Source organism: Colias eurytheme, chromosome 10, assembly GCF_061535395.1.
Source record: "Colias eurytheme isolate Ceu_HAF_F1 chromosome 10, ilColEury1 Martin Lab GWU primary, whole genome shotgun sequence".
Classification (NCBI taxonomy): Eukaryota; Metazoa; Arthropoda; class Insecta; order Lepidoptera; family Pieridae; genus Colias; species Colias eurytheme.
Genome location: NC_142989.1, coordinates 9792985 through 9817841, shown reverse-complemented (window position 1 = coordinate 9817841; position 24857 = coordinate 9792985). Strand labels below are relative to the sequence as shown.

At 34.3% G+C, this 24857-nt stretch overlaps 1 protein-coding gene across 1 annotated transcript; it reads left to right on the top strand.

Annotated features, from left to right (window-relative positions):
- The first annotated feature begins 702 nt into the window (after positions 1-702).
- Positions 703-21945, top strand: LOC149905406 (uncharacterized). The gene is made up of 9 exons (XM_090106730.1): positions 703-817; positions 16203-16390; positions 16781-16944; positions 17806-18059; positions 18468-18564; positions 20221-20320; positions 20751-20858; positions 21101-21265; positions 21881-21945. The coding sequence occupies exons 1-9, from the start codon at positions 703-705 to the stop codon at positions 21929-21931; spliced, it is 1242 nt and encodes a 413-aa protein (XP_089962856.1). The 3' UTR covers positions 21932-21945.
- Positions 21946-24857: the final 2912 nt, after the last annotated feature.

Genomic DNA, 24857 nt, shown 5'->3' with positions numbered 1-24857 from the left:
AATTTAATGACTCGTGACATTAATACTCATTATTTGACTTGTTGTTGGAGACAATATTTAATTGTATACATTTTTAAAGAGTATGAATGTATTAAAAATTATCAAGTGAGATTTTGGTATGTAAATAATATTATCTTTAATTAATTATTTCTAATAATAAGCATACTTTAAACAATTAACATTCAAGTTAATGATTGCCTATCTAAACCTATAATTTACGCTTGCAATATATTTGAAATTTTATATTTATAAAAGTGTCTGTAGAAGCACATACATAATATTATGAAAGTAGAGTATTAGAGTCATTATTCTGATTGTTAATTATTATTTCATTTATAGTATAAAGTATTATTGTAAATAAAATATACTTACTGTTGAAATTGATGTGTGTTATTGCATGTGGTATTAAATTATGAAATGAACAAGTTGTTTTCTTTATTTTTGCCTGGATATCCATCATATAATTGCTTTTCAGGTTCTTCAATTATAATCTACTAAAGATGTTGCCTAATACATAAAAAAATAAATATAGCATTCCTTTACCTTAAAATATTATTATAATCCCTCAAAAGTCGAAGCCACTATTGTACAAAATATATTATCAAATGAAATCGTTAGTTCTGTCAATGGAAACACTCCCTAGAGCTTATATAATTAAGAGAAATGCATCTATTTCAACAATATCCATTTCAAGGGGCCGAAATGGGTCTGCTCCACCGTGTTTGGTTAAAATTAACACCAACAAAAGCTTTACAGCACTCTGCTAGAGAGGAGACTATGTTCTTTGAATATATGTACCGTGTTACGTATTTAGAAGGTAAGTGTTTATTGTCTATCACCAGAGCTGTGTGTCTTTCGACGCTTTTGATGTTGTGTTTGTTATGGATCCTTGAGATTTCAATGTTCTCACAAAGTTTATTGACATAGCTTTAAGGTTAAAATACACAAAACGTAATAAGAATAGCTCTTTAGAAATCTAAAGGGATAAAGGGACAATGTCGTAACTATTTCTTATTCTTAATAGATATACTAAAATAATATACTCAAATAGATTAGATTTTTTACTAAACTTGGATCTAGTTTCTCGATCGATCGTGATCTAGATCGAGTTTATAATCCTATAACTTACAAGATATGCCTTATATAGCCTTAATGACACTCCTAGATACATTTAAATTATATTACAATACACTACTAGATTTCCTGGAGATATAAAAATGTGTATAACATTTTTATATCTCCAGTTTAAAAAAGCTGGTTTAGCTGCAAAATCGTACTACAAAATATAACATTGTCATCATAAGTTTGCAAGACTACATTCCGTAAAGAGTTTTGTGGTTTAATATATGTTCAAAGTGGCATTAATGCTTGAAGTTTTCAACATCTGCGGCTTGGAATGTTCTTGCGGGGCAAATTATGCTTTCAAACTTTGTACCTCGTTTTATAACTCATTTTGTATGGGTACGTTTTTGGACTGTTCTAGTGTTAAATAATAAACTTTTATAATTATTGCAGCTTTAAAATAGAACTCAATGGATTAAAAATGTGATCATTGTGTAAGAATAATCAAATTTGTAGATATAATGAATACAAAGAGATCTTATTGTATAAATTACAGTAGTCGTGGTACTTATATAGCCTATAGAAATCATGTTCATATCCCACCGTGAAATATTTTTGAAATACAGTCTAGTACTTCCCGAGAATCCCGAGTTTAGTCCATTCAAACAAACAAACTTTTTATAATTTATATTTACAAGATACAAAACCAATTAAACGTAAATAGTCAAAAATAATAATGAATACTTTGACTCTACTTATACTCTACGACTATACCTTAGTTTAATAATATAAAAGCTGTGTCATCGAAGCAGTAAGTTTCCTCTAAGATGAAGAAGTTTTAATTGAATATGAGTCTGCAGTCCCTATTTAACGAGTAATCTTATCGAGTTCCTAGCGTTTCACTGAAGGCGCATTTAAAACTATTATGCTTTTAGTATAACCTTTTAGGAGTACCCAATAATTCCTCAGACATGAACTAATAATATATTTATTTGGAGATCAATAATTAATTAATAGTTATGTAGAGATTTTATAAAACAGAGATTTTACAATAATGCCACTTCAAACTGGTTAAAAGAGTGTTATCTCAAAAACGTATTACGAGTATTAGAAATTAGTATAAAATGTGTGATATTTGAAGGTTACCTCAATAATTAAATTAGAATTGTGTAAGTGCCTTTAAAATCTATATGAGCCACGCCCGAAGTCACGCTCTATTAACACTTTTTTGAATTGGCTATTGAAGCTATTGAATGATCATTACATTTAGATAAGATTCATTGAATAGTTAATAAATTAGCAAACAATGATTATTATTAATAGGCTAGTAGGGCAAGTTTTTTACTGTGATTGATATTTACCTGCAAACTGAATATTTGAGTCTTAAATTACAATTTATAAGTTATTTCGTCGTAACGTCCTACGTTTTAGTAAGTATGTAGGTATTTATTAAGATGTTTATGTTTTCCAAATACTGTCTAAAGTTGGCCTTTTATATAGCACCGACAAACAGCATTTGCAAAACATTCGTTATTTCTTTTCACAAGAGTTTGCGCTTTGTAAAATGCAAGCTACATTTAATAATGATGTTTCTAAACAGTCCAAGTTTCAATTACTCTAATGCAATAGCATAGAGAATGCATTAACTAACTTGTGCATTCTAGAACTTGGGTCTTGGACACACGTGTTTCTGTTTATTAAAGGTATTTGAGTTGCTTAATTGGAGAGATTAAGACGTGAGACAGTTTGCATCTCGCTGATAAACAAGTTGTTTGACACCTAATATTATGTACTTTTTAACCGACTTCCAAAAAAACGAGGAGGTTATCAATTCGGCCGGTATAATTTTTTTTTTTTTTTTTTTGGATGTATGTACACCGATTACTCATAGGTTTCTTAACCGATTTACGTGATTCTTTTTTTGTTCGATGCGGGATGGTGTCGAATTGGTCCCATAAAAATTTTATTCGGATAAACCCAGTAGTTTTTATTTTATGAGCATTTTTGTCTGTACTCGATGACTTCATTGAAATGTAGCAAGTAACTTTGATTCACTTCCCGGTAACCGATTGAGCTGAAATTTTGTATACTTATGTAAATTGGATAGCGATGAAACATTATCATGACATAGAGCTGATTTGATGATGGAATCGGAAGGTGGCCTTAGGAACTCAGTAATATATTGACTCAATTATATCGAGATTGGGCTCGTTTGATTCGTGTTGATAAATACACTAAAAATTATTAAATAAAAATAACTGCGTTAAAAACAACCGACTTCATAAACAGAAAAGTAAAAAATAAAAAAGATTTGATATTATTAATTACTACATATTATTTAGATGTGTTATTTATTAAATAGGTTTGAAGTCGGTGCCAAACACTAGTATTAAGCCCGTGCACCGACATCAAACCTATTTAATAAATAGCACATCTAAATAATATGTAGTAAGTAATTAATAATATCAAATCTTTTTTATTTTTTACTTTTCTGTTTATGAAGTCGGTTGTTTTTAACGCAGTTATTTTTATTACATTAACTGTAACTCGTAGATAAGGTAATATCCAGGTGTAAAACTGAACTCTTATAAAAATTATTTAGTTAAGTTCTCCTTATACAAACTTGATCATACATCAAGCGTGTTGAAATCAATCTTTAACATTAACCCTGTTTAAAACAACCCATAATTCATAAATAAAATAAAACGTTCTCCAATCAATTAGCACATTAGCTTTTAAGAAAGCATTATCCCTTTCAAGGACACCAATGAATCACAAATACTACACAGATATACCGTTTCAATAAACCCAACCACCACCTGACATGGACATTAATAATGCACATATCACTGTCAAAGAGTATAAAAATAACTTGTTCTCAATGATTGTTTTATAACAGATGCGCTTCGTAACTACAATATGTTAGGCCTAAATTAAACAGATCAAACGATCTCTCAACAAAAGTTTTAAGCGAAGGAATTATGAGGAAAGTAATAACTTTCAATAAAGACGCAATTGTGTTCATTATTGTAGTAGTAAATAACAGTCGTGACTATGACCTTACTATTCCTTATTCATTAGCGAGATATCGGGCTCTTAAAATGTTGTAAATATAAGTCCTTCTATACAAGTATAACAGTTTCAGCTTACCTTTAAAGATGTAAAAATAACCCGTAACCAATACGGACCTACAAATAAATCGTTACCACATGTCTGACTTCTAATTAGAAAAGGGGACATGTATGACAGACACTGATGTTTGGGCGAAACAGAAATAGATATGTTCTTCCGTCATCTGATAATTAATTTTATTAGTTTACGAAATTTTATTGACCAGAAATGTTTACATTGCTTTTTATTTATGTTACTCTTGATTTATTCAAATGTGTGTTAGAATATACATTCGAAGAAATTAGGAAGCTAAGAGGGTCCATTTTTTTAATTTATTGGATAGGCGGAAGAATGAACTGACTTAGAAAGAAGAAATGTGTCTACATCCAGAAGGTTATAAATCAACTGCATGATAGTACATAATTAATAGAATAAATCACAAACATTTGTAACCAGTTTTGTAGACCAATAAATAAAAAAAAAAGAAAAAAAAAAAAGAAATGTATTAGAAAATATTAATGGTGTAGAGTTTAATGCATTTCATAGTATAAATATTTTAAAAGAGGTAATAGATATTATGTAGGTACCTAATTATAAACTAGAACTGTGTTTATCTCTATTAATTGACCCATGAAAGTTATCGTTAACCTTTACCTAACTCTAGGACTAGGTACGAATGTTTTTGTCTAAATAAAAACTAGTAAGTACAATATTTAGTTAGGAATAAAATATATTTCAATTCGTTCGACCGAAACTTTGCGGCTTTCATGCAATTTCAAACAAATACGCTAACGGGGTTTTTCACTGTCGAAACTTAACGAGTAGTTAGTTCTTTCGCAAGGTAACTAAATAAAATAAAACTTTATTACTTCTTTATACAGTCTTTATACATTATTCATATTTACTTATGCACTGAGATTCAAATAATAAACTTATATTAAATACCTAATTGTATCAACGTTTTACGATAGTTATTATAAAAAAAAATATATGTTTTATTAATATGATAAAGGCTTAAATAAACCATGAAACAAAAAAAAAGTGATGATTTGCCAGAGAGGATGAGTACCTAAGTAACTAGTAAGTAATAAGGTTCATAAGATTACAGCAAACACAAATAATTTACGAGAATTTGATGAAAGCTTTAAAACAGAATGTTATTATTATTTTCCAATTACTTTCTAATCTACGAAAAGCTCAAGTAAGGTATCAACTGTCAATTAGGATACACGAATTTGGAATTTAAATTGACCGCAATGATGATTTACGAATTATAATGAGTGTAAAACAAATTAACTGTTTCCATTATATAACTCAATAACATTTCTTGTACACTTTATTAGTTTATAATTATTGCCCCCCCATTATAATTATATATTAAAATGGAACGGTAAATATTATTCTAGAATACCTATACCTAAGTACAGTAAAATTGCTCATAATTGGATTAATTCGGTACAAGTTGTATTTGAAACAATTGTGTTTAAATGATATTTAAAATAAATTATTATTCATTAAAACAATGTTCTTGATATTCTATATCAGAATTTCAGTCAGGACAAATTATAATGGAGTTCTAGGTAGGACTTTCAAATCGGAATAGATAATGGTCACGTATCGCTCGCTCGGCAAAGGTTTATTGCTGTGAAATATGCAAAGCGCAGCCTTTTTCAGCTAGACGGACTTTTACACGGAACTATATAAAATTCGGGGACGGCTATAAATGTATGCAGAAATATTTATATAGAATTTTCATAGCGTTTATGCACTAAATTTGTAATACAAAAGTAAAACATAATTCGATTTTAATTTAAAATTGGTAAAACATATTATCATATAATATCATAAGTACTTTACACCGAAAGAATTTTTCAAATCGGACCAGTAGTTCCCGAGATTAGCGCGTTCAAACAAACAAACAAACAAACAAACTCTTCAGCTTTATAATATTAGTATAGATGAAGCCAAATCGTACAATGGAAACACTGAGCACGAGGCAACTAAGCTTAGAAATCAATTAAATTATTAAGCATCAATAAACTGAACTGAATCGTGATACGCCCACATACTTCCAATCCCAGTTCAACCACAAATCTAAAATGAAAGGAATATTAGGAATCATTTGGAGGAAATTAACAAATACCAGAGCATTGGTAGAATCCAGCGGTAAACTTGAAACTCAATACTTTGAGTCAATGTACCGGGTAATACCTATACTTAGAAGGTAAGAAGTTAGGAAATTGTTTCACTCAATAATGTAGGTGAAGTTAGTTTCTGTTTATTTCGTATACAGTTCGATAATCGGCACTTATTTATCATTATTATCCCTTTACACAGTATATCTTTGAAAAAATTCCGAATTCCTTTGCTAATAATATGCAACGAAAATTTTTTTTTCATTGATTTTTAGATTTAGGTGTATCAATAAAACGTGTAGATATGTAAGTACATTGATATAACTTACACAACCAAAACACTCCATCGTTATTTATATTTATTTTTTAACCAGCTGTGCTTCGCGGTTTTATCCGCAGTGCTCCGCTCCTGTTGGTCTTATTGAGATGATATTATACCTATAGCCACCGCTAGCTTAGGCTATCTAACACCGAAATAATTTTTCAAATCGGACCAATAGTTCCCGAGATTAGTAGTCTGAGTGATAAGTTGAAAATGGCGTAAACTAGAGATAAGTCTCTTAAAAATACGTGCGATAGCTCATTTGATTCGGAATGACGTCTAGAAAAATGTATCGGAAATGTGTATTGTACACACAAAAAATTGCAAAAGTTATAAACAAATTAAGTTGCAAAAAAAAAGGTATTTCGTTTATTGTTATTAACTCCTAGACTGGGGTAGAAGCCTTTAAAAATAATGAAAAGATAAAAAAAATCGCAGTCGGATGAAACCCATTAGAAAAAGAGGGGAATATGATGAAAATAAAAGGAAAAATAAATTACGGTCAATCCGAGTTCGGGAAGTGGGAGGGGGGAGCTTTTAAGAGAAAAAAATGGTTTCTCTCGATTTCCGACAAAACTACAAGTCCTACAGAAAAAAATTCAATGGCAAAGTTGTAGGTAATTAAAAGTTCTACAACTTTTGTATTCACAATTTTTTCAAATAACCTCAAAATTTAGGTGAAAAATTAAAAAAACCAAGTTTTTGGTCTTTTATTTTTATCTACTTCAAAATTTATTGTTTTTCTACGAAATTTGGTGGAAACTTACTTTATTATGTCCCAAATACACTGTAATTTATTTGATTGAAAATATTTATTTTTTCGCCTTATTTTGAATTAATACCAAAAAAACAACCTAATTTTCAATCGAAAAATCACCCGTCAAAATATCAGCTTTTTTCAAAAACTGGGGGTGCCTATTATTCATTGAAATCTCTACTTTCATATGGTGTAAAAAAAATAAACACCACCATAGTAAATGTTCTCAGGAAATGCATACAAACAGTGTGATAATGAGCTTTTACTAAATCAGGCACACTTCTAACACAAACACAAACACGAACATGAAAACGAACAACGAACAGCAAACAGCGAACATCGAACAACGAACAACGAACAACGAACAACGAACAACGAACAACGAACAACGAACAACGAACAACGAACAACGAAAAACGAACAACGAACAAGGAACAGCGAACAGCGAACAACGAACAGCGAACAGCGAACAGCGAACAGCGAACAGCGAACAGCGAACAGCGAACAGCGAACAGCGAACAGCGAACAGCGAACAGCGAACAGCGAACAGCGAACAGCGAACAGCGAACAGCGAACAACGAACAACGAACAACGAACAACGAACAACGAACAACGAACAACGAACAACGAACAACGAACAACGAACAACGAACAACGAACAACGAACAACGAACAACGAACAACGAACAAAGTGAATGTGAATGTGAATGTGAATGTGAATGTGAATGTGAATGTGAATGTGAATGTGAATGTGAATGTGAATGTGAATGTGAATGTGAATGTGAATGTGAACATACACAAACACGAACACGAACACGAAGAACGAACATCGAACAACGAACAACGAACAACGAACAACGAACAACGAACAACGAACAACGAACAACGACCAACGAACATCGAACAACGAACAACGAACAACGAACAACGAACAACGAACAACGAACAACGAACAACGAACAACGAACAACGAACAACGAACAACGAACAACGAACAACGAACAACGAACAACGAACAACGAACAACGAACAACGAACAACGAACAACGAACAACGAACAACGAACAACGAACAACGAACAACGAACAACGAACAACGAACAACGAACAACGAACAACGAACAAAGTGAATGTGAATGTGAATGTGAATGTGAATGTGAATGTGAATGTGAATGTGAATGTGAATGTGAATGTGAATGTCAATGTCAATGTCAATGTCAATGTGAATGTGAATGTGAATGTGAATGTGAATGTGAATGTGAATGTGAATGTGAATGTGAATGTGAATGTGAATGTGAATGTGAATGTGAATGTGAATGTGAATGTGAATGTGAATGTGAATGTGAATGTGAATGTGAATGTGAATGTGAATGTGAATGTGAATGTGAATGTGAATGTGAATGTGAATGTGAATGTGAATGTGAATGTGAATGTGAACATACACAAACACGAACACGAACACGAAGAACGAACATCGAACAACGAACAACGAACAACGAACAACGAACAACGAACAACGAACAACGAACAACGAACAACGAACAACGAACAACGAACAACGAACAACGAACAACGAACAACGAACAACGAACAACGAACAACGAACAACGAACAACGAACAACGAACATCGAACAACGAACAACGAACAACGAACAACGAACAAAGAACAAAGTGAATGTGAATGTGAATGTGAATGTGAATGTGAATGTGAACATACACAAACACGAACACGAACAACGAACAACGAACATCGAACAACGAACAACGAACAACGAACAACGAACAACGAACAACGAACAACGAACACGAACACGAACACGAACACGAACACGAACAACGAACAACGAACAACGAACAACGAACAACGAACAACGATCAACGAACAACGAACAACGAACATCGAACAACGAACATCGAACAACGAACAACGAACAACGAACAACGAACAACGAACAAAGTGAATGTGAATGTGAATGTGAATGTGAATGTGAATGTGAATGTGAACATACACAAACACGAACACGAACATGAACAACGAACATCGAACAACGAACAACGAACAACGAACAACGAACAACGAACAACGAACAACGAACAACGAACAACGAACAACGAACAACGAACAACGAACAACGAACAACGAACAACGAACAACGAACAACGAACAACGAACAACGAACAACGAACAAAGTGAATGTGAATGTGAATGTGAATGTGAATGTGAATGTGAACATACACAAACACGAACACGAACAACGAACAACAAACATCGAACAACGAACAACGAACAACGAACAACGAACACGAAAAACGAACAACGAACAACGAACAACGAACAACGAACAACGAACAACGAACAACGAACAACGAACAACGAACAACGAACAACGAACAACGAACACGAACACGAACAACGAACAACGAACAACGAACAACGAACAAAGTGAATGTGAATGTGAATGTGAATGTGAACATACACAAACACGAACACGAACAACGAACAACGAACATCGAACAACGAACAACGAACAACGAACACGAACAACGAACAACGAACAACGAACAACGAACAACGAACAACGAACAACGAACAACGAACAACGAACAACGAACAACGAACAACGAACATCGAACAACGAACATCGAACAACGAACAACGAACAACGAACAACGAACAAAGTGAATGTGAATGTGAATGTGAATGTGAATGTGAATGTGAACATACACAAACACGAACACGAACAACGAACAACGAACATCGAACAACGAACAACGAACAACGAGCAACGAACACGAACAACGAACAACGAACAACGAACAACGAACAACGAACAACGAACAACGAACAACGAACAACGAACAACGAACATCGAACAACGAACATCGAACAACGAACAACGAACAACGAACAACGAACAACGAACAACGAACAACGAACAACGAACAACGAACAACGAACACAAACACGAACACGAACACGAACAACGAACAACGAACAACGAACAACGAACAACGAACAACGAACAACGAACAAAGTGAGTGTGAATGTGAATGTGAATGTGAATGTGAATGTGAATGTGAATGTGAATGTGAATGTGAATGTGAATGTGAATGTGAATGTGAATGTGAATGTGAATGTGAATGTGAATGTGAATGTGAATGTGAATGTGAATGTGAATGTGAATGTGAATGTGAATGTGAATGTGAATGTGAATGTGAATGTGAATGTGAATGTGAATGTGAATGTGAATGTGAATGTGAATGTGAATGTGAATGTGAATGTGAATGTGAATGTGAACATACACAAACACGAACACGAACACGAAGAACGAACATCGAACAACGAACAACGAACAACGAACAACGAACAACGAACAACGAACAACGAACAACGAACAACGAACAACGAACAACGAACAACGAACAACGAACAACGAACAACGAACAACGAACAACGAACAACGAACAACGAACAACGAACAACGAACATCGAACAACGAACAACGAACAACGAACAACGAACAACGAACAAAGTGAATGTGAATGTGAATGTGAATGTGAATGTGAATGTGAACATACACAAACACGAACACGAACACGAACAACGAACAACGAACATCGAACAACGGACAACGAACAACGAACAACGAACAACGAACAACGAACAACGAACACGAACACGAACACGAACACGAACACGAACAACGAACAACGAACAACGAACAACGAACAACGAACAACGAACAACGAACAACGAACATCGAACAACGAACATCGAACAACGAACAACGAACAACGAACAACGAACAACGAACAAAGTGAATGTGAATGTGAATGTGAATGTGAATGTGAATGTGAATGTGAATGTGAATGTGAATGTGAATGTGAATGTGAACATACACAAACACGAACACGAACATGAACAACGAACATCGAACAACGAACAACGAACAACGAACAACGAACAACGAACAACGAACAACGAACAACGAACAACGAACAACGAACAACGAACAACGAACAACGAACAACGAACAACGAACAACGAACAACGAACAACGAACAACGAACACGAACACGAACACGAACACGAACAACGAACAACGAACAACGAACAAAGTGAATGTGAATGTGAATGTGAACATACACAAACACGAACACGAACAACGAACAACGAACATCGAACAACGAACACGAACAACGAACAACGAACAACGAACACGAACACGAACACGAACACGAACAACGAACAACGAACAACGAACAACGAACAACGAACAACGAACAACGAACAACGAACAACGAACATCGAACAACGAACATCGAACAACGAACAACGAACAACGAACAACGAACAAAGTGAATGTGAATGTGAATGTGAACATACACAAACACGAACACGAACAACGAACAACGAACATCGAACAACGAACAACGAACAACGAACACGAACAACGAACAACGAACAACGAACAACGAACAACGAACAACGAACAACGAACAACGAACAACGAACAACGAACAACGAACAACGAACAAAGTGAATGTGAATGTGAATGTCAATGTGAATGTGAATGTGAATGTGAATGTGAACATACACAAACACGAACACGAACAACGAACAACAAACATCGAACAACGAACAACGAACAACGAACAACGAACAACGAACACGAACAACGAACAACGAACAACGAACAACGAACAACGAACAACGAACAACGAACAACGAACAACGAACAACGAACAACGAACATCGAACAACGAACATCGAACAACGAACAACGAACAACGAACAACGAACAACGAACAACGAACAAAGTGAATGTGAATGTGAATGTGAATGTGAACATACACAAACACGAACACGAACAACGAACAACGAACATCGAACAACGAACAACGAACAACGAACAACGAACAACGAACAACGAACAACGAACACGAACACGAACACGAACACGAACAACGAACAACGAACAACGAACAACGAACAACGAACAACGAACAAAGTGAATGTGAATGTGAATGTGAATGTGAATGTGAATGTGAATGTGAATGTGAATGTGAATGTGAATGTGAATGTGAATGTGAATGTGAATGTGAATGTGAATGTGAATGTGAATGTGAATGTGAATGTGAATGTGAATGTGAATGTGAATGTGAATGTGAATGTGAATGTGAATGTGAATGTGAATGTGAATGTGAATGTGAATGTGAATGTGAATGTGAATGTGAATGTGAACATACACAAACACGAACACGAACACGAAGAACGAACATCGAACAACGAACAACGAACAACGAACAACGAACAACGAACAACGAACAACGAACAACGAACAACGAACAACGAACAACGAACAACTAACAACGAACAACGAACAACGAACAACGAACATCGAACAACGAACAACGAACAACGAACAACGAACAACGAACAAAGTGAATGTGAATGTGAATGTGAATGTGAATGTGAATGTGAATGTGAACATACACAAACACGAACATGAACAACGAACAACGAACATCGAACAACGAACATCGAACAACGAACAACGAACAACGAACAACGAACAACGAACAACGAACAACGAACAAAGTGAATGTGAACAAAGTGAATGTGAATGTGAATGTGAATGTGAACATACACAAACACGAACACGAACAACGAACAACGAACATCGAACAACGAACAACGAACACGAACAACGAACAACGAACAACGAACAACGAACACGAACACGAACACGAACACGAACAACGAACAACGAACAACGAACAACGAACAACGAACAAAGTGAATGTGAATGTGAATGTGAATGTGAATGTGAATGTGAATGTGAATGTGAATGTGAATGTGAATGTGAATGTGAATGTGAATGTGAATGTGAATGTGAATGTGAATGTGAATGTGAATGTGAATGTGAATGTGAATGTGAATGTGAATGTGAATGTGAATGTGAATGTGAATGTGAATGTGAATGTGAATGTGAATGTGAATGTGAACATACACAAACACGAACACGAACACGAAGAACGAACATCGAACAACGAACAACGAACAACGAACAACGAACAACGAACAACGAACAACGAACAACGAACAACGAACAACGAACAACGAACAACGAACAACGAACAACGAACAACGAACAACGAACATCGAACAACGAACAACGAACAACGAACAACGAACAACGAACAACGAACAAAGTGAATGTGAATGTGAATGTGAATGTGAATGTGAATGTGAACATACACAAACACGAACATGAACAACGAACAACGAACATCGAACAACGAACAACGAACAACGAACAACGAACAACGAACAACGAACAACGAACACGAACACGAACACGAACACGAACACGAACACGAACACGAACACGAACAACGAACAACGAACAACGAACAACGAACAACGAACAACGAACAACGAACAACGAACATCGAACAACGAACATCGAACAACGAACAACGAACAACGAACAACGAACAACGAACAAAGTGAATGTGAATGTGAATGTGAATGTGAACATACACAAACACGAACACGAACAACGAACAACGAACATCGAACAACGAACAACGAACAACGAACACGAACAACGAACAACGAACAACGAACAACGAACAACGAACAACGAACAACGAACAACGAACAACGAACAACGAACAACGAACATCGAACAACGAACATCGAACATCGAACAACGAACAACGAACAACGAACAACGAACAACGAACAACGAACAACGAACAACGAACAAAGTGAATGTGAATGTGAATGTGAATGTGAACATACACAAACACGAACACGAACAACGAACAACGAACATCGAACAACGAACAACGAACAACGAACAACGAACAACGAACACGAACAACGAACAACGAACAACGAACAACGAACAACGAACAACGAACAACGAACAACGAACAACGAACATCGAACAACGAACATCGAACAACGAACAACGAACAACGAACAACGAACAACGAACAACGAACAACGAACAACGAACAACGAACACGAACACGAACACGAACCACGAACAACGAACAACGAACAACGAACAACGAACAACGAACAAAGTGAATGTGAATGTGAATGTGAATGTGAATGTGAATGTGAATGTGAATGTGAATGTGAATGTGAATGTGAATGTGAATGTGAATGTGAATGTGAATGTGAATGTGAATGTGAATGTGAATGTGAATGTGAATGTGAATGTGAATGTGAATGTGAATGTGAATGTGAATGTGAATGTGAATGTGAATGTGAATGTGAATGTGAATGTGAATGTGAATGTGAATGTGAATATGAATGTGAATGTGAATGTGAATGTGAATGTGAATGTGAATGTGAATGTGAATGTGAATGTGAATGTGAACATACACAAACACGAACACGAACATGAACAACGAACATCGAACAACGAACAACGAACAACGAACAACGAACAACGAACAACGAACAACGAACAACGAACAACGAACAACGAACAACGAACAACGAACAACGAACAACGAACAACGAACAACGAACAACGAACAACGAACAACGAACAACGAACAACGAACAACGAACAACGAACAACGAACAACGAACAACGAACAACGAACAACGAACAACGAACAACGAACAACGAACAACGAACAACGAACAACGAACAACGAACAACGAACAACGAACAACGAACAACGAACAACGAACAACGAACAACGAACAACGAACAACGAACAACGAACAACGAACAACGAACAACGAACAACGAACAACGAACAACGAACAACGAACAACGAACAACGAACAACGAACAACGAACAACGAACAACGAACAACGAACAACGAACAACGAACAACGAACAACGAACAACGAACAACGAACAACGAACAACGAACAACGAACACGAACACGAACACGAACACGAACAAAGTGAATGTGAATGTGAATGTGAATGTGAACATACACGAACAACGAACAACGAACAACGAACAACGAACAACGAACAACGAACAACGAACAACGAACAACGTACAACGAACAACGAACAACGAACAACGAACAACGAACAACGAACAACGAACAACGAACAACGAACAACGAACAACGAACAACGAACAACGAACAACGAACACGAACACGAACACGAACACGAACACGAACAAAGTGTATGTGAATGTGAATGTGAATGTGAACATACACGAACACGAACACGAACAACGAACAACGAACAACGAACAACGAACAACGAACAACGAACAACGAACAACGAACAACGAACAACGAACAACGAACAACGAACAACGAACAACGAACAACGAACAACGAACAACGAACAACGAACAACGAACAACGAACAACGAACAACGAACAACGAACAACGAACAACGAACAACGAACAACGTACAACGAACAACGAACAACGAACAACGAACAACGAACAACGAACAACGAACAACGAACAACGAACAACGTACAACGAACAACGAACAACGAACAACGAACAACGAACAACGAACAACGAACAACGAACAACGAACAACGAACACGAACACGAACACGAACAAAGTGAATGTGAATGTGAATGTGAATGTGAATGTGAATGTGAATGTGAATGTGAATGTGAATGTGAATGTGAACATACACAAACACGAACACGAACACGAACACGAACAACGAACATCGAACAACGAACAACTAGTTTACGCTATTTTCAACTTATCACTCAGACTATAGCGCGTTCAAACAAACAAACTCTTCAGCTTTATAATATTAGTATAGATTCAATTTTGTTTCAACAGGTATATCATTCTCAGAGACAAATATAGGCTATTGGATATACAGCTCCACAGTAAAGTCGCTGATACTCTTGCTGGTTTTCAGCGAAGTATGGCAATTTCTCAGCGCACCACTGACTATAGATACTGTTATAGACAGCACCAATATTATCGCTATTCAGATGAGTGCATATTATAAGTATAGAAGCAGGGTAAGGTGGTATAAATATAAAAATAGATATTCGTATCGAATGTTCAGACATCGTATATTTGAATTGATGAATTATAGTTTCACTTCTTGATAGATCTTGTGTATCTTATCTGACAGTTAAAATTACAAATAATTTAGAAAAAGATGATCAAATAAGTTTTATATAAGACCAAGAACTCTATCAAAAAGTCGTGAACTTTATTTAAAATTAGCAGTTCGTCTATCAATATGTTTTGTTCATTTCCAATCTGCTATTATAGTGATCTGTTTCCATTAGAGCATTCCGAACGACCTAACTCCTCGTAGAGTTTAATAAATCTCTCACTAAAGTATTGTTTAATGAAATTCTAAGATGTTTCCAGTTGAAATAGTTTTACGTTATTTCTTTTAGTTAGTACACAAGAACGTGTTTAGACGCCTCGCTTCGTCCATGAATTCCCCTAACTTTGATCTATCGACTGCCGAAAGGAAAAAGTTATTGGAAGTTTGGCAAAAGAGAAATGAGGCGCATTTGAAACTCCTTTTGGCCCTTGGGACATGTACACTTATAGCTTGGTAGTATGATTTTAAAAACTAATATATAGTTTATTAGCTTGTGATCATCTGTAAGAGTTTAAAAGATAGATAATGTTACAGTTCATAGATTGGTTATTCATAATCAGGTCAATGGGTGCACACCCAGAAAGTGGGTAGAATGTATTAGCGCCTTAACATTGTAATAACACCTTTTTTGTAACTACATTCTTGTAAATAAATGAAATTTGAATTTGAATTTTGAAATTTGAATTTGAATGGGAATATACCTACATATAGGTATTAAGTAAAGTATTATTTGTATGTCAGGTATTTAAATTATGTTGTTTTATTTGGAACGGTTAATATCAAAGGATGAAATGAAACCGTAAAGGTCCCTTTCCACCTTTATTCACATCCCTTTCAGACCTATTTCACATACTTTAAACTCAAATGAATTAAACTTTATTGTATCCTCTTACATAATATTAAATTCGATTAATAATTCGGAAAATTAAACATGATATCATACTATATGAGGGATACTGAATAAAAATAAAAATATTATAATACTAATATGTTTGATTGCTATTATAGTAATCCATACTAATATTATAAATGTGAAAGTAACTCTGTCTGTTACTCAATCACGCCTAAACTACTGAACCAATTTGCATGAAATTTGGTATGGAGATATTTTGATACCCGAGAAAGGACATAGGATAGGTTTTATTCCGGAAATCCTACGGGAACGGGATTTTCTAAGAAAACGCGGGCGAAGCCGCGGGCGGAAAGCTAGTAATTTAATATTTTAATTCATGTTCCTAGCCTGCCTGCCTACCTAGTAGCCTGCTTTATAAACAATCTCAAACATCTACTCAACTATATTATGAAATGTTTCAGGTACATCTATCCCCTAGTAGATGAACTAGATTACAACCTAATGGTGTCTGTTCGTTTGCCCTACGACTACCAGAATTCCACCCTATACCCTATAACATATGTTGCCCTGGTAATTATCTTCTCATATATGTCGTACTTCGTGATGGTGAACGATCTGACAATACAAGCACATTTAATGCATTTGCTGTGCCAATTCGCTGTACTGAATGATTGCTTCAGAAATATATTGAAGGACTGCGTTGAAGATTGTAAAGGTAAGTTCAGACAATAAGCGCGGTGTCAAAACATTCAATATAGAGTTATATTATCGGATTGTTGCATTGGTATTTATTACCATATACATTGCAAGATGGAAAACCATGGGGCACAGCTAGTTATTGATATTACATAATGATATGGTGAGTGAATGAATGAATTGTATAAGTTGAAGCAAGTAAATTGGAGCGAATCCATAAAGGTAACCAAACAATATGTTTTCTAAGATCTGAGATATATAAGGGTTTCTAAGACAGGAATCCTTTCATTCGCATTCAAAGTGGTGAAATCATATTATATTATACAATAGGGGAAATGTGAATATTCCTTTGAATTATCTCTTTAAATTTGAATAGATAAAAACTATGCTACTGCTACTAACTTGAAATCTAATTGATTCATTGCAGATCTGAACGACAGTCAATTGTTTTCGAATAAAAAATTTCAGCAAAGGTTCATAAGGAGATTGGGAGATCTGACTGAGCAGCACAAATTTCTTTTAAAGTAAGCAAATAGTACATACCCAATATATTATGACAATAGTTTAAGAATCCGATTTTACACTAGCATTTTTATTAAATTTGTATACCAAGACAAGTTCTTAATTAAGTTATTTTATGTAAAAACACATCCACGAAATTAAAATCCTTAAAAATCGACTATCAAGCGTTCTTACATTTTGATTTTTATAAATATATCCCCCATTATGTATACTAAAAAAAAAACATGTTAATTTTAGAAAGACATCATTAATTATAAAAAATGTTGTGTGGTTTTATGAAACCACGGTAAAATTGAAACTTAGGCACAAAATTATCGTATTTGTACGATAATGACTCCGAACACTGCTTTATACCTACTCGGCAGCCGACCGTCACGCGACATGCGCTACACAGACCAAAAAGTTTGAGACGATGTAATAAAAGTTTCACTTTAAAAAAGACATTAAAAAAAGATATCACTGAAATTCATAATACTTAATGAGGAAGTAACTTAGTTAACTTAGTTTCAGGAAGCTAACTACAAGTCTACAAAACAAATAGAAAATATATTTAATAGATATATATATTTAAGAAAATAATATCTAATGACTTATACACTGCAAGATTAAAAGCTTAATCTATATGTAAATAAGGAAAGTAGCTTCTTCTTTCTTTAAATATTGCTCAGAATTTTCATCATTTTCCTAACGTGAACGTAACATAATGTTAGTGTGAGGAGTAAGTATATAATGTAAGGTTTTTCAATAAATAAAGTCAGTTTGTATCTGGATCTCGATAGTATCATTTCGCTCCCAACACGCGAACCTTATATGGCGACCCTGCCAGGATGCCTGCCAGGCGTGTTGGGAGCGAAATGATACTATCGAGATCCAGATACAAACTGACTTTATTTATTGAAAAACCTTACATTATATACTTCGCTAAATTGTTATTCGGTCATAAATCTCAACCAACTATTATCATGGAAATATCCATATTATAGTTTGTACATTTTACACAGCCTTTAACGTACTCTTTGTACCGTCAGCGTATTCAGGAGGCATTACATATTCATGAAATCGAGAGCTAGGCACGTTGTTGAGTTAAATTCACGTGGAAACAGGCGATACCGCATATAGTTTAGTATTCTCGCTTATGTTACAAATATACGGTTTATGTGAATTTATTAGTAACTCTAATATAAGCTGTGAGTAAGTTGAAATAACTATTTGAACGGTGAACTTCCCAACTGTGGTTGTGATTGCTTTGGTTAGGTTTTGAATTTCATGTGATGTTATGTATTGTTTAGATTAATATGTAAAATATAGTAAATGCAAGCTTTTTATACAAATTTCATACACATGAGATTAGTAGGTACAATTAACGAGTTTCAATTGACTTAAATCTCTTTAACATTCTTTCAAACAAACCTGTTTCCTATTAATGAACTGCTCATCAATTTTGATTGTAAATTATATAACTGTTACTGTTATGTGACGTATCTAGTTAAATTCGTCATTAAAAAAGTATCACTGCGTTAAAATGTTCAGATAATATAATAAAACCATTCAAATATTTTGAAAACCTTTATTTACACCGTTTAGCTTACAGTAAACACTTTATACTAAATAAATACGATAATTTTTATTGATAACAAAATATTGATTAACAATTTTAGCATCACGTCACAGCTTCGAGAGATATTGAGTAGGCCAATGTTGGCCCAGATGGTTGTTAGCACTACTCTTATTTGCTGTATTGGTTTTCAAGTGGCCATTGTGAGTACACAATTTGACACGTTTTTACGTAAAATAATAATATACTTTATTGAGTAAATGATAATGATTAGAGTAAGGTAAAGATAAGTATTACATTTCGTATCGCATATCTACAAGGTAAGTTAAGGTCGCGTCGTTCTGTCAGGCCACCCTCTTAATTCCAGCTTTTTTACCTAGTTAAAAATACAAAATTATGTTAGATATAAGTAATAAAAAAATAATAAATTCTTGGCTATTTACTGTCTATCTTTCTTCTCAGTGAAATTTCTTATAAGAAAAAATATAGAGCCATACTAGCGTTTAGCTACTATTAAGTATTCTGTGGCCATACTTTATTATGTAGCTATGCTGTATGACAATTATTGACAAATATATTTTATTATTACACGGAACAGATAAAAAAAATCATATTTATTAATGTAATTTTCAGTCTGTGAGCGTTAACTTCACGAAATGGGTGATGAGTCTGCTGTACTTGGGATATAATATGTTTGTGCTCTACATATTGTGTCGGTGGTGTGAGGAATTGAAAATCCAGGTAATATCATAATTATTATTTATTTTCTTTTTATAAAGATAAGTACAACCGTTAAAGCAAGCAGAAAAATAAACGGAAAGAATCATAAAAACGTTAACAAAGTTAAAATTTAAATTCTTAGTAGATTCTCATTATCATCTAAAATCATAATACTAGGTGGACGTATTCAAAAAATGAGAGGACACTTGTAATTTTGTAAACTTTATTTTATTTCCATAATCATAAAGTCTAGAATTCCACAGAGCACAGCGATCGGCGACGCCCTATACTTCTCTGGCTGGGAGGGCGGTATCACCAAGATACCTGGCGTGAAGTCCAGCATGCTGCTCATCCTGGCGCGCGCTAACAAGCCGCTGGTCATGTCCGCGGGCGGCATGTACGACCTGTCCCTCGAGGCCTATGCTACTGTTAGTGTTAGAAAAGATATACCAATATAATATAGTAGGATTGGTAGGATAGGGCAGTTTGGCAACCATCGGAACTTGAGACGCGATATTCCCGCGTATGCTACTGTTAGTGATAAAAGTGTTAAAAAATAATGTTTAATATGAAGTAATCTATAAGTAGTAGAAACGCATAATAGCAAATGAAACGGGTGTACTCTGCTATACAAATTTTCTAAAAGGCAGATTTTATAATTCCTAATATGTATAGGTAATGTTTCTTTTTAGCATTATTATCAATGCGTTAATTTAGTCGTTAGCGTAGAGCCTATTTTAGTCTGAAATCGAAATATTCAAATTACATTCTTCTGTTATTCAAATCAATTGATTAAATAAGTACCTATTAATAATTATTACTTAAAAAAATTGAGAGTTACTTTTAAGGATGAAAGGCATAAAATGCTTAAGTATATTATAATATCTCTTTACGATAAAAGCTGGCGACGCTATAGTAAAAACTTGTTCAACAAAATATAATATGTGCGTACAATATTGATTATGAGTCCCAACAGGGAACATTAATAGGCTTATGTAAGGATCCTTGTTTAGTTATTAACATGTTACAATGTTCGTTTGCAGATGGTTAAAACGGCTTATAGTGCTCTCACTGTATTACTCCGGCTTCGATGAAATAACGTCGAGTCTCTATTTGATTTATATCAATAAAATATTATAAAATATTCACTGTTTTTCTGCAATTGTATCACAATAAAAGCTTGAACCCTATATTATTTGTTTCATTTTACATACTTCCACTATTTTTCATTAGTTCTAGTTACATTGTTTTTATGTATGATTTCATTATGCTTTATCTCGTAATCTACAGGCTATTTGATCTTAAACATTATTTTGCTACCAGCAATTGAATAAATACTATTAGGAGTGGCTCTATATTTTTTAATACATTAGATCCATATTTCTTGAGGCCAGTCACTATAGAAATAGTAAAAAATTTCAATGAAAAATCATATCAGAACAAGATAAACAAGACATAACACTCTATCTCTAAACTCTATCAAAATACAATCAAACCTCGTGTAACTAACCTCTATTATAACTTTAGATATCAGTGATTTATATACTACATAATATTTGTCTTATGATTTTATCTATATCCAAGCCAATAACAACAGATTATAGCAAAATCAAATTTGAATGGCCCTATTAATAACTTATTTTAAATTACGTAGAATTTTAAGAGGATATTTTTAATATAGCAAAAGCCGTGTTAAAAGTTTGAAGTGTTTGTGTGACTGTATGTGACGTTGAAGCTCTTGAATAATTATACTCATTTCCATTATTTTTTTCAATCAATTATTTATAAAGCTGAAGTGGTCGAGTTGTTTATTAACTTTATAAAGTGGTAATAGAAGAAGTGGTTTCGGAAATATTCCGCTTTTATTAAACACTAGCTTTCCGCCCGCGTCTTCGCCCGAGTTTTCAAAGAAAAACCCGCATAGTTTCCGTTCTCGTGAAATTTCCGGAATAAAACCCTATGTGTTAATCCAAGTTACCCTCTATATGTGTGCTTAATTTCATTGTAATCGGTTCAGTAGTATTTGCGTGAAAGAATAACAAACACACACACACACTTCCTCACAAACTTTCTCATTTATAATATTAGTAGGATAGGAAGTAGGAAGTAGGATAGGATAGGATAGGATAGTAGTAGGATACTGATAAAATTTGGCAAAGAGCATATATGCAAAATTTTGGTTTAAGTAATTTTAAGTTTTAGAACATTGTCTATTTACTTCTCTTTTATTGTTGCCGAGTTTATCACGTTTTAAGTATAGGAGTGTCTAACACTGAATTTTAAATCTTTTCTAACAATCTGACGACATTATTATATCGCATGCTAATCTCAAAGCAAAGAGTTACTTCCTCTAACCAAATGTAAATTAGTCATTGCAAACAGTGATTCTATTTGCCAAAAAAAGAAACATGATCATAAATGTCTTGTTAACACGTCCGTATTAATTGTTTTATGTTTTTATTTTGCTTTAAGGCAAATTAATGTATGAAATTATAAAGGTAAGATAGGTTTATCTCTTATGTATCTATCTCGTGTTATAGAGTTTAATGGGCTAAAGGTAGGAATATACTTACAATATAATACGAGCGTTATGAAAGGGAATGACATATATTCAAATACAATTTGAAAAAAATGCCAAATGGGAATACTTCCATTATAATCCATACTAATATTATAAATGCGAAAGTAACTCTGTCTGTCTGTCTGTCTGTTACTCAATCACGCCTAAACTACTGAACCAATTTGCATGAAATTTGGTATAGAGATATTTTGATACCCGAGAAAGGACATAGGCTACTTTTTACCCCGGGAAAATGACGAATTCCCATTTTACCAAAGCAACCAAGATAGACATAAGGCTTTTTCCGCGCGGATTTTTTCCGCAATTCTGTAACACATGGAAGCGGTGCGAATTATTTTCGCGCGACCTTTTCTGTAGTATGAAGTTAGTATGAATATTATGTCCGCTCTGCAGAAAAAACCGCGCGTTTTGATCAATCGTGCAACGACGCTATCGAGAAGATCCATTCATTTTAACACACTTTTATTAGCTTCAGCTGTATGTTTGTATGTAACCGACTCCTATAGACTCGATTTTAACCCATTTTAAATTTTTACACTTATAAAAAATTCAACTGACAAAAATCGCGCGAATTATGATTGCGCAATTTAAATCGCAAGAATAAAATCCGCGCGGTGAAATATGCGGACACAGCCTAAGAAAGGATTCTGTCAAAACCGTCAAAACACATTTTAATCATAAATTTTACTGTGATTATAATTTTGATGTATAAACCTACCAAATAGTATATATAATAGTATCCAGTTCACATCACTTTATATGAGAAGCAGATACTTCAATTTAGGAGGTTTTACACAGTCGTTTATTTCAATCAAACTTGAACAAAGTTTTGGCATGTATTAATCACAGAACATATATATTCTGGGTATTAATTTTTGTGACATTTATTGTGAAAAGAATATTTATTCTTGAATAAAAGCATTTTTGGTGTAATCAGGTCTAAGAAGTATACGCTAATATGCCTGGAAAACGTAAATCTAATCTAGCGCGTAGGTCTAGCAGAGCTCGAGCTGCGAAAATAGCTAGAAGCCAAGAGTCCCAAGAACAGACCCAAACCCGTTTGGCTTTAGATACTGAGAGCCATAGGGCTCACAGAGCTTTTGAGACTGAAGAGCAGAGTCAAATACGACGTATTTTAGATGCTGAGCGCCATAGGGCTCATAGAGCTTCTCAGACTGAAGTTCAGAGTGAAACGCGTAGATATTTAGATGCTGAGCGTCACGCAACTCAAAGAGCCGCTGAAACTGAAGATGAAAGACAGGCACGAAGACTTTTAGACGCTGAGCGACATGCATCACTAATTGTGTCAGATTCCCATGATGAATCACAAAGACGGCGTACTTTGAACGCTGAACGTCAGGCACAAAGAAGAACTGCTTTTACACGTAATACATGGGATGCATTTCAAGACGCAGCTTTTAATTATGACCCTATGATTT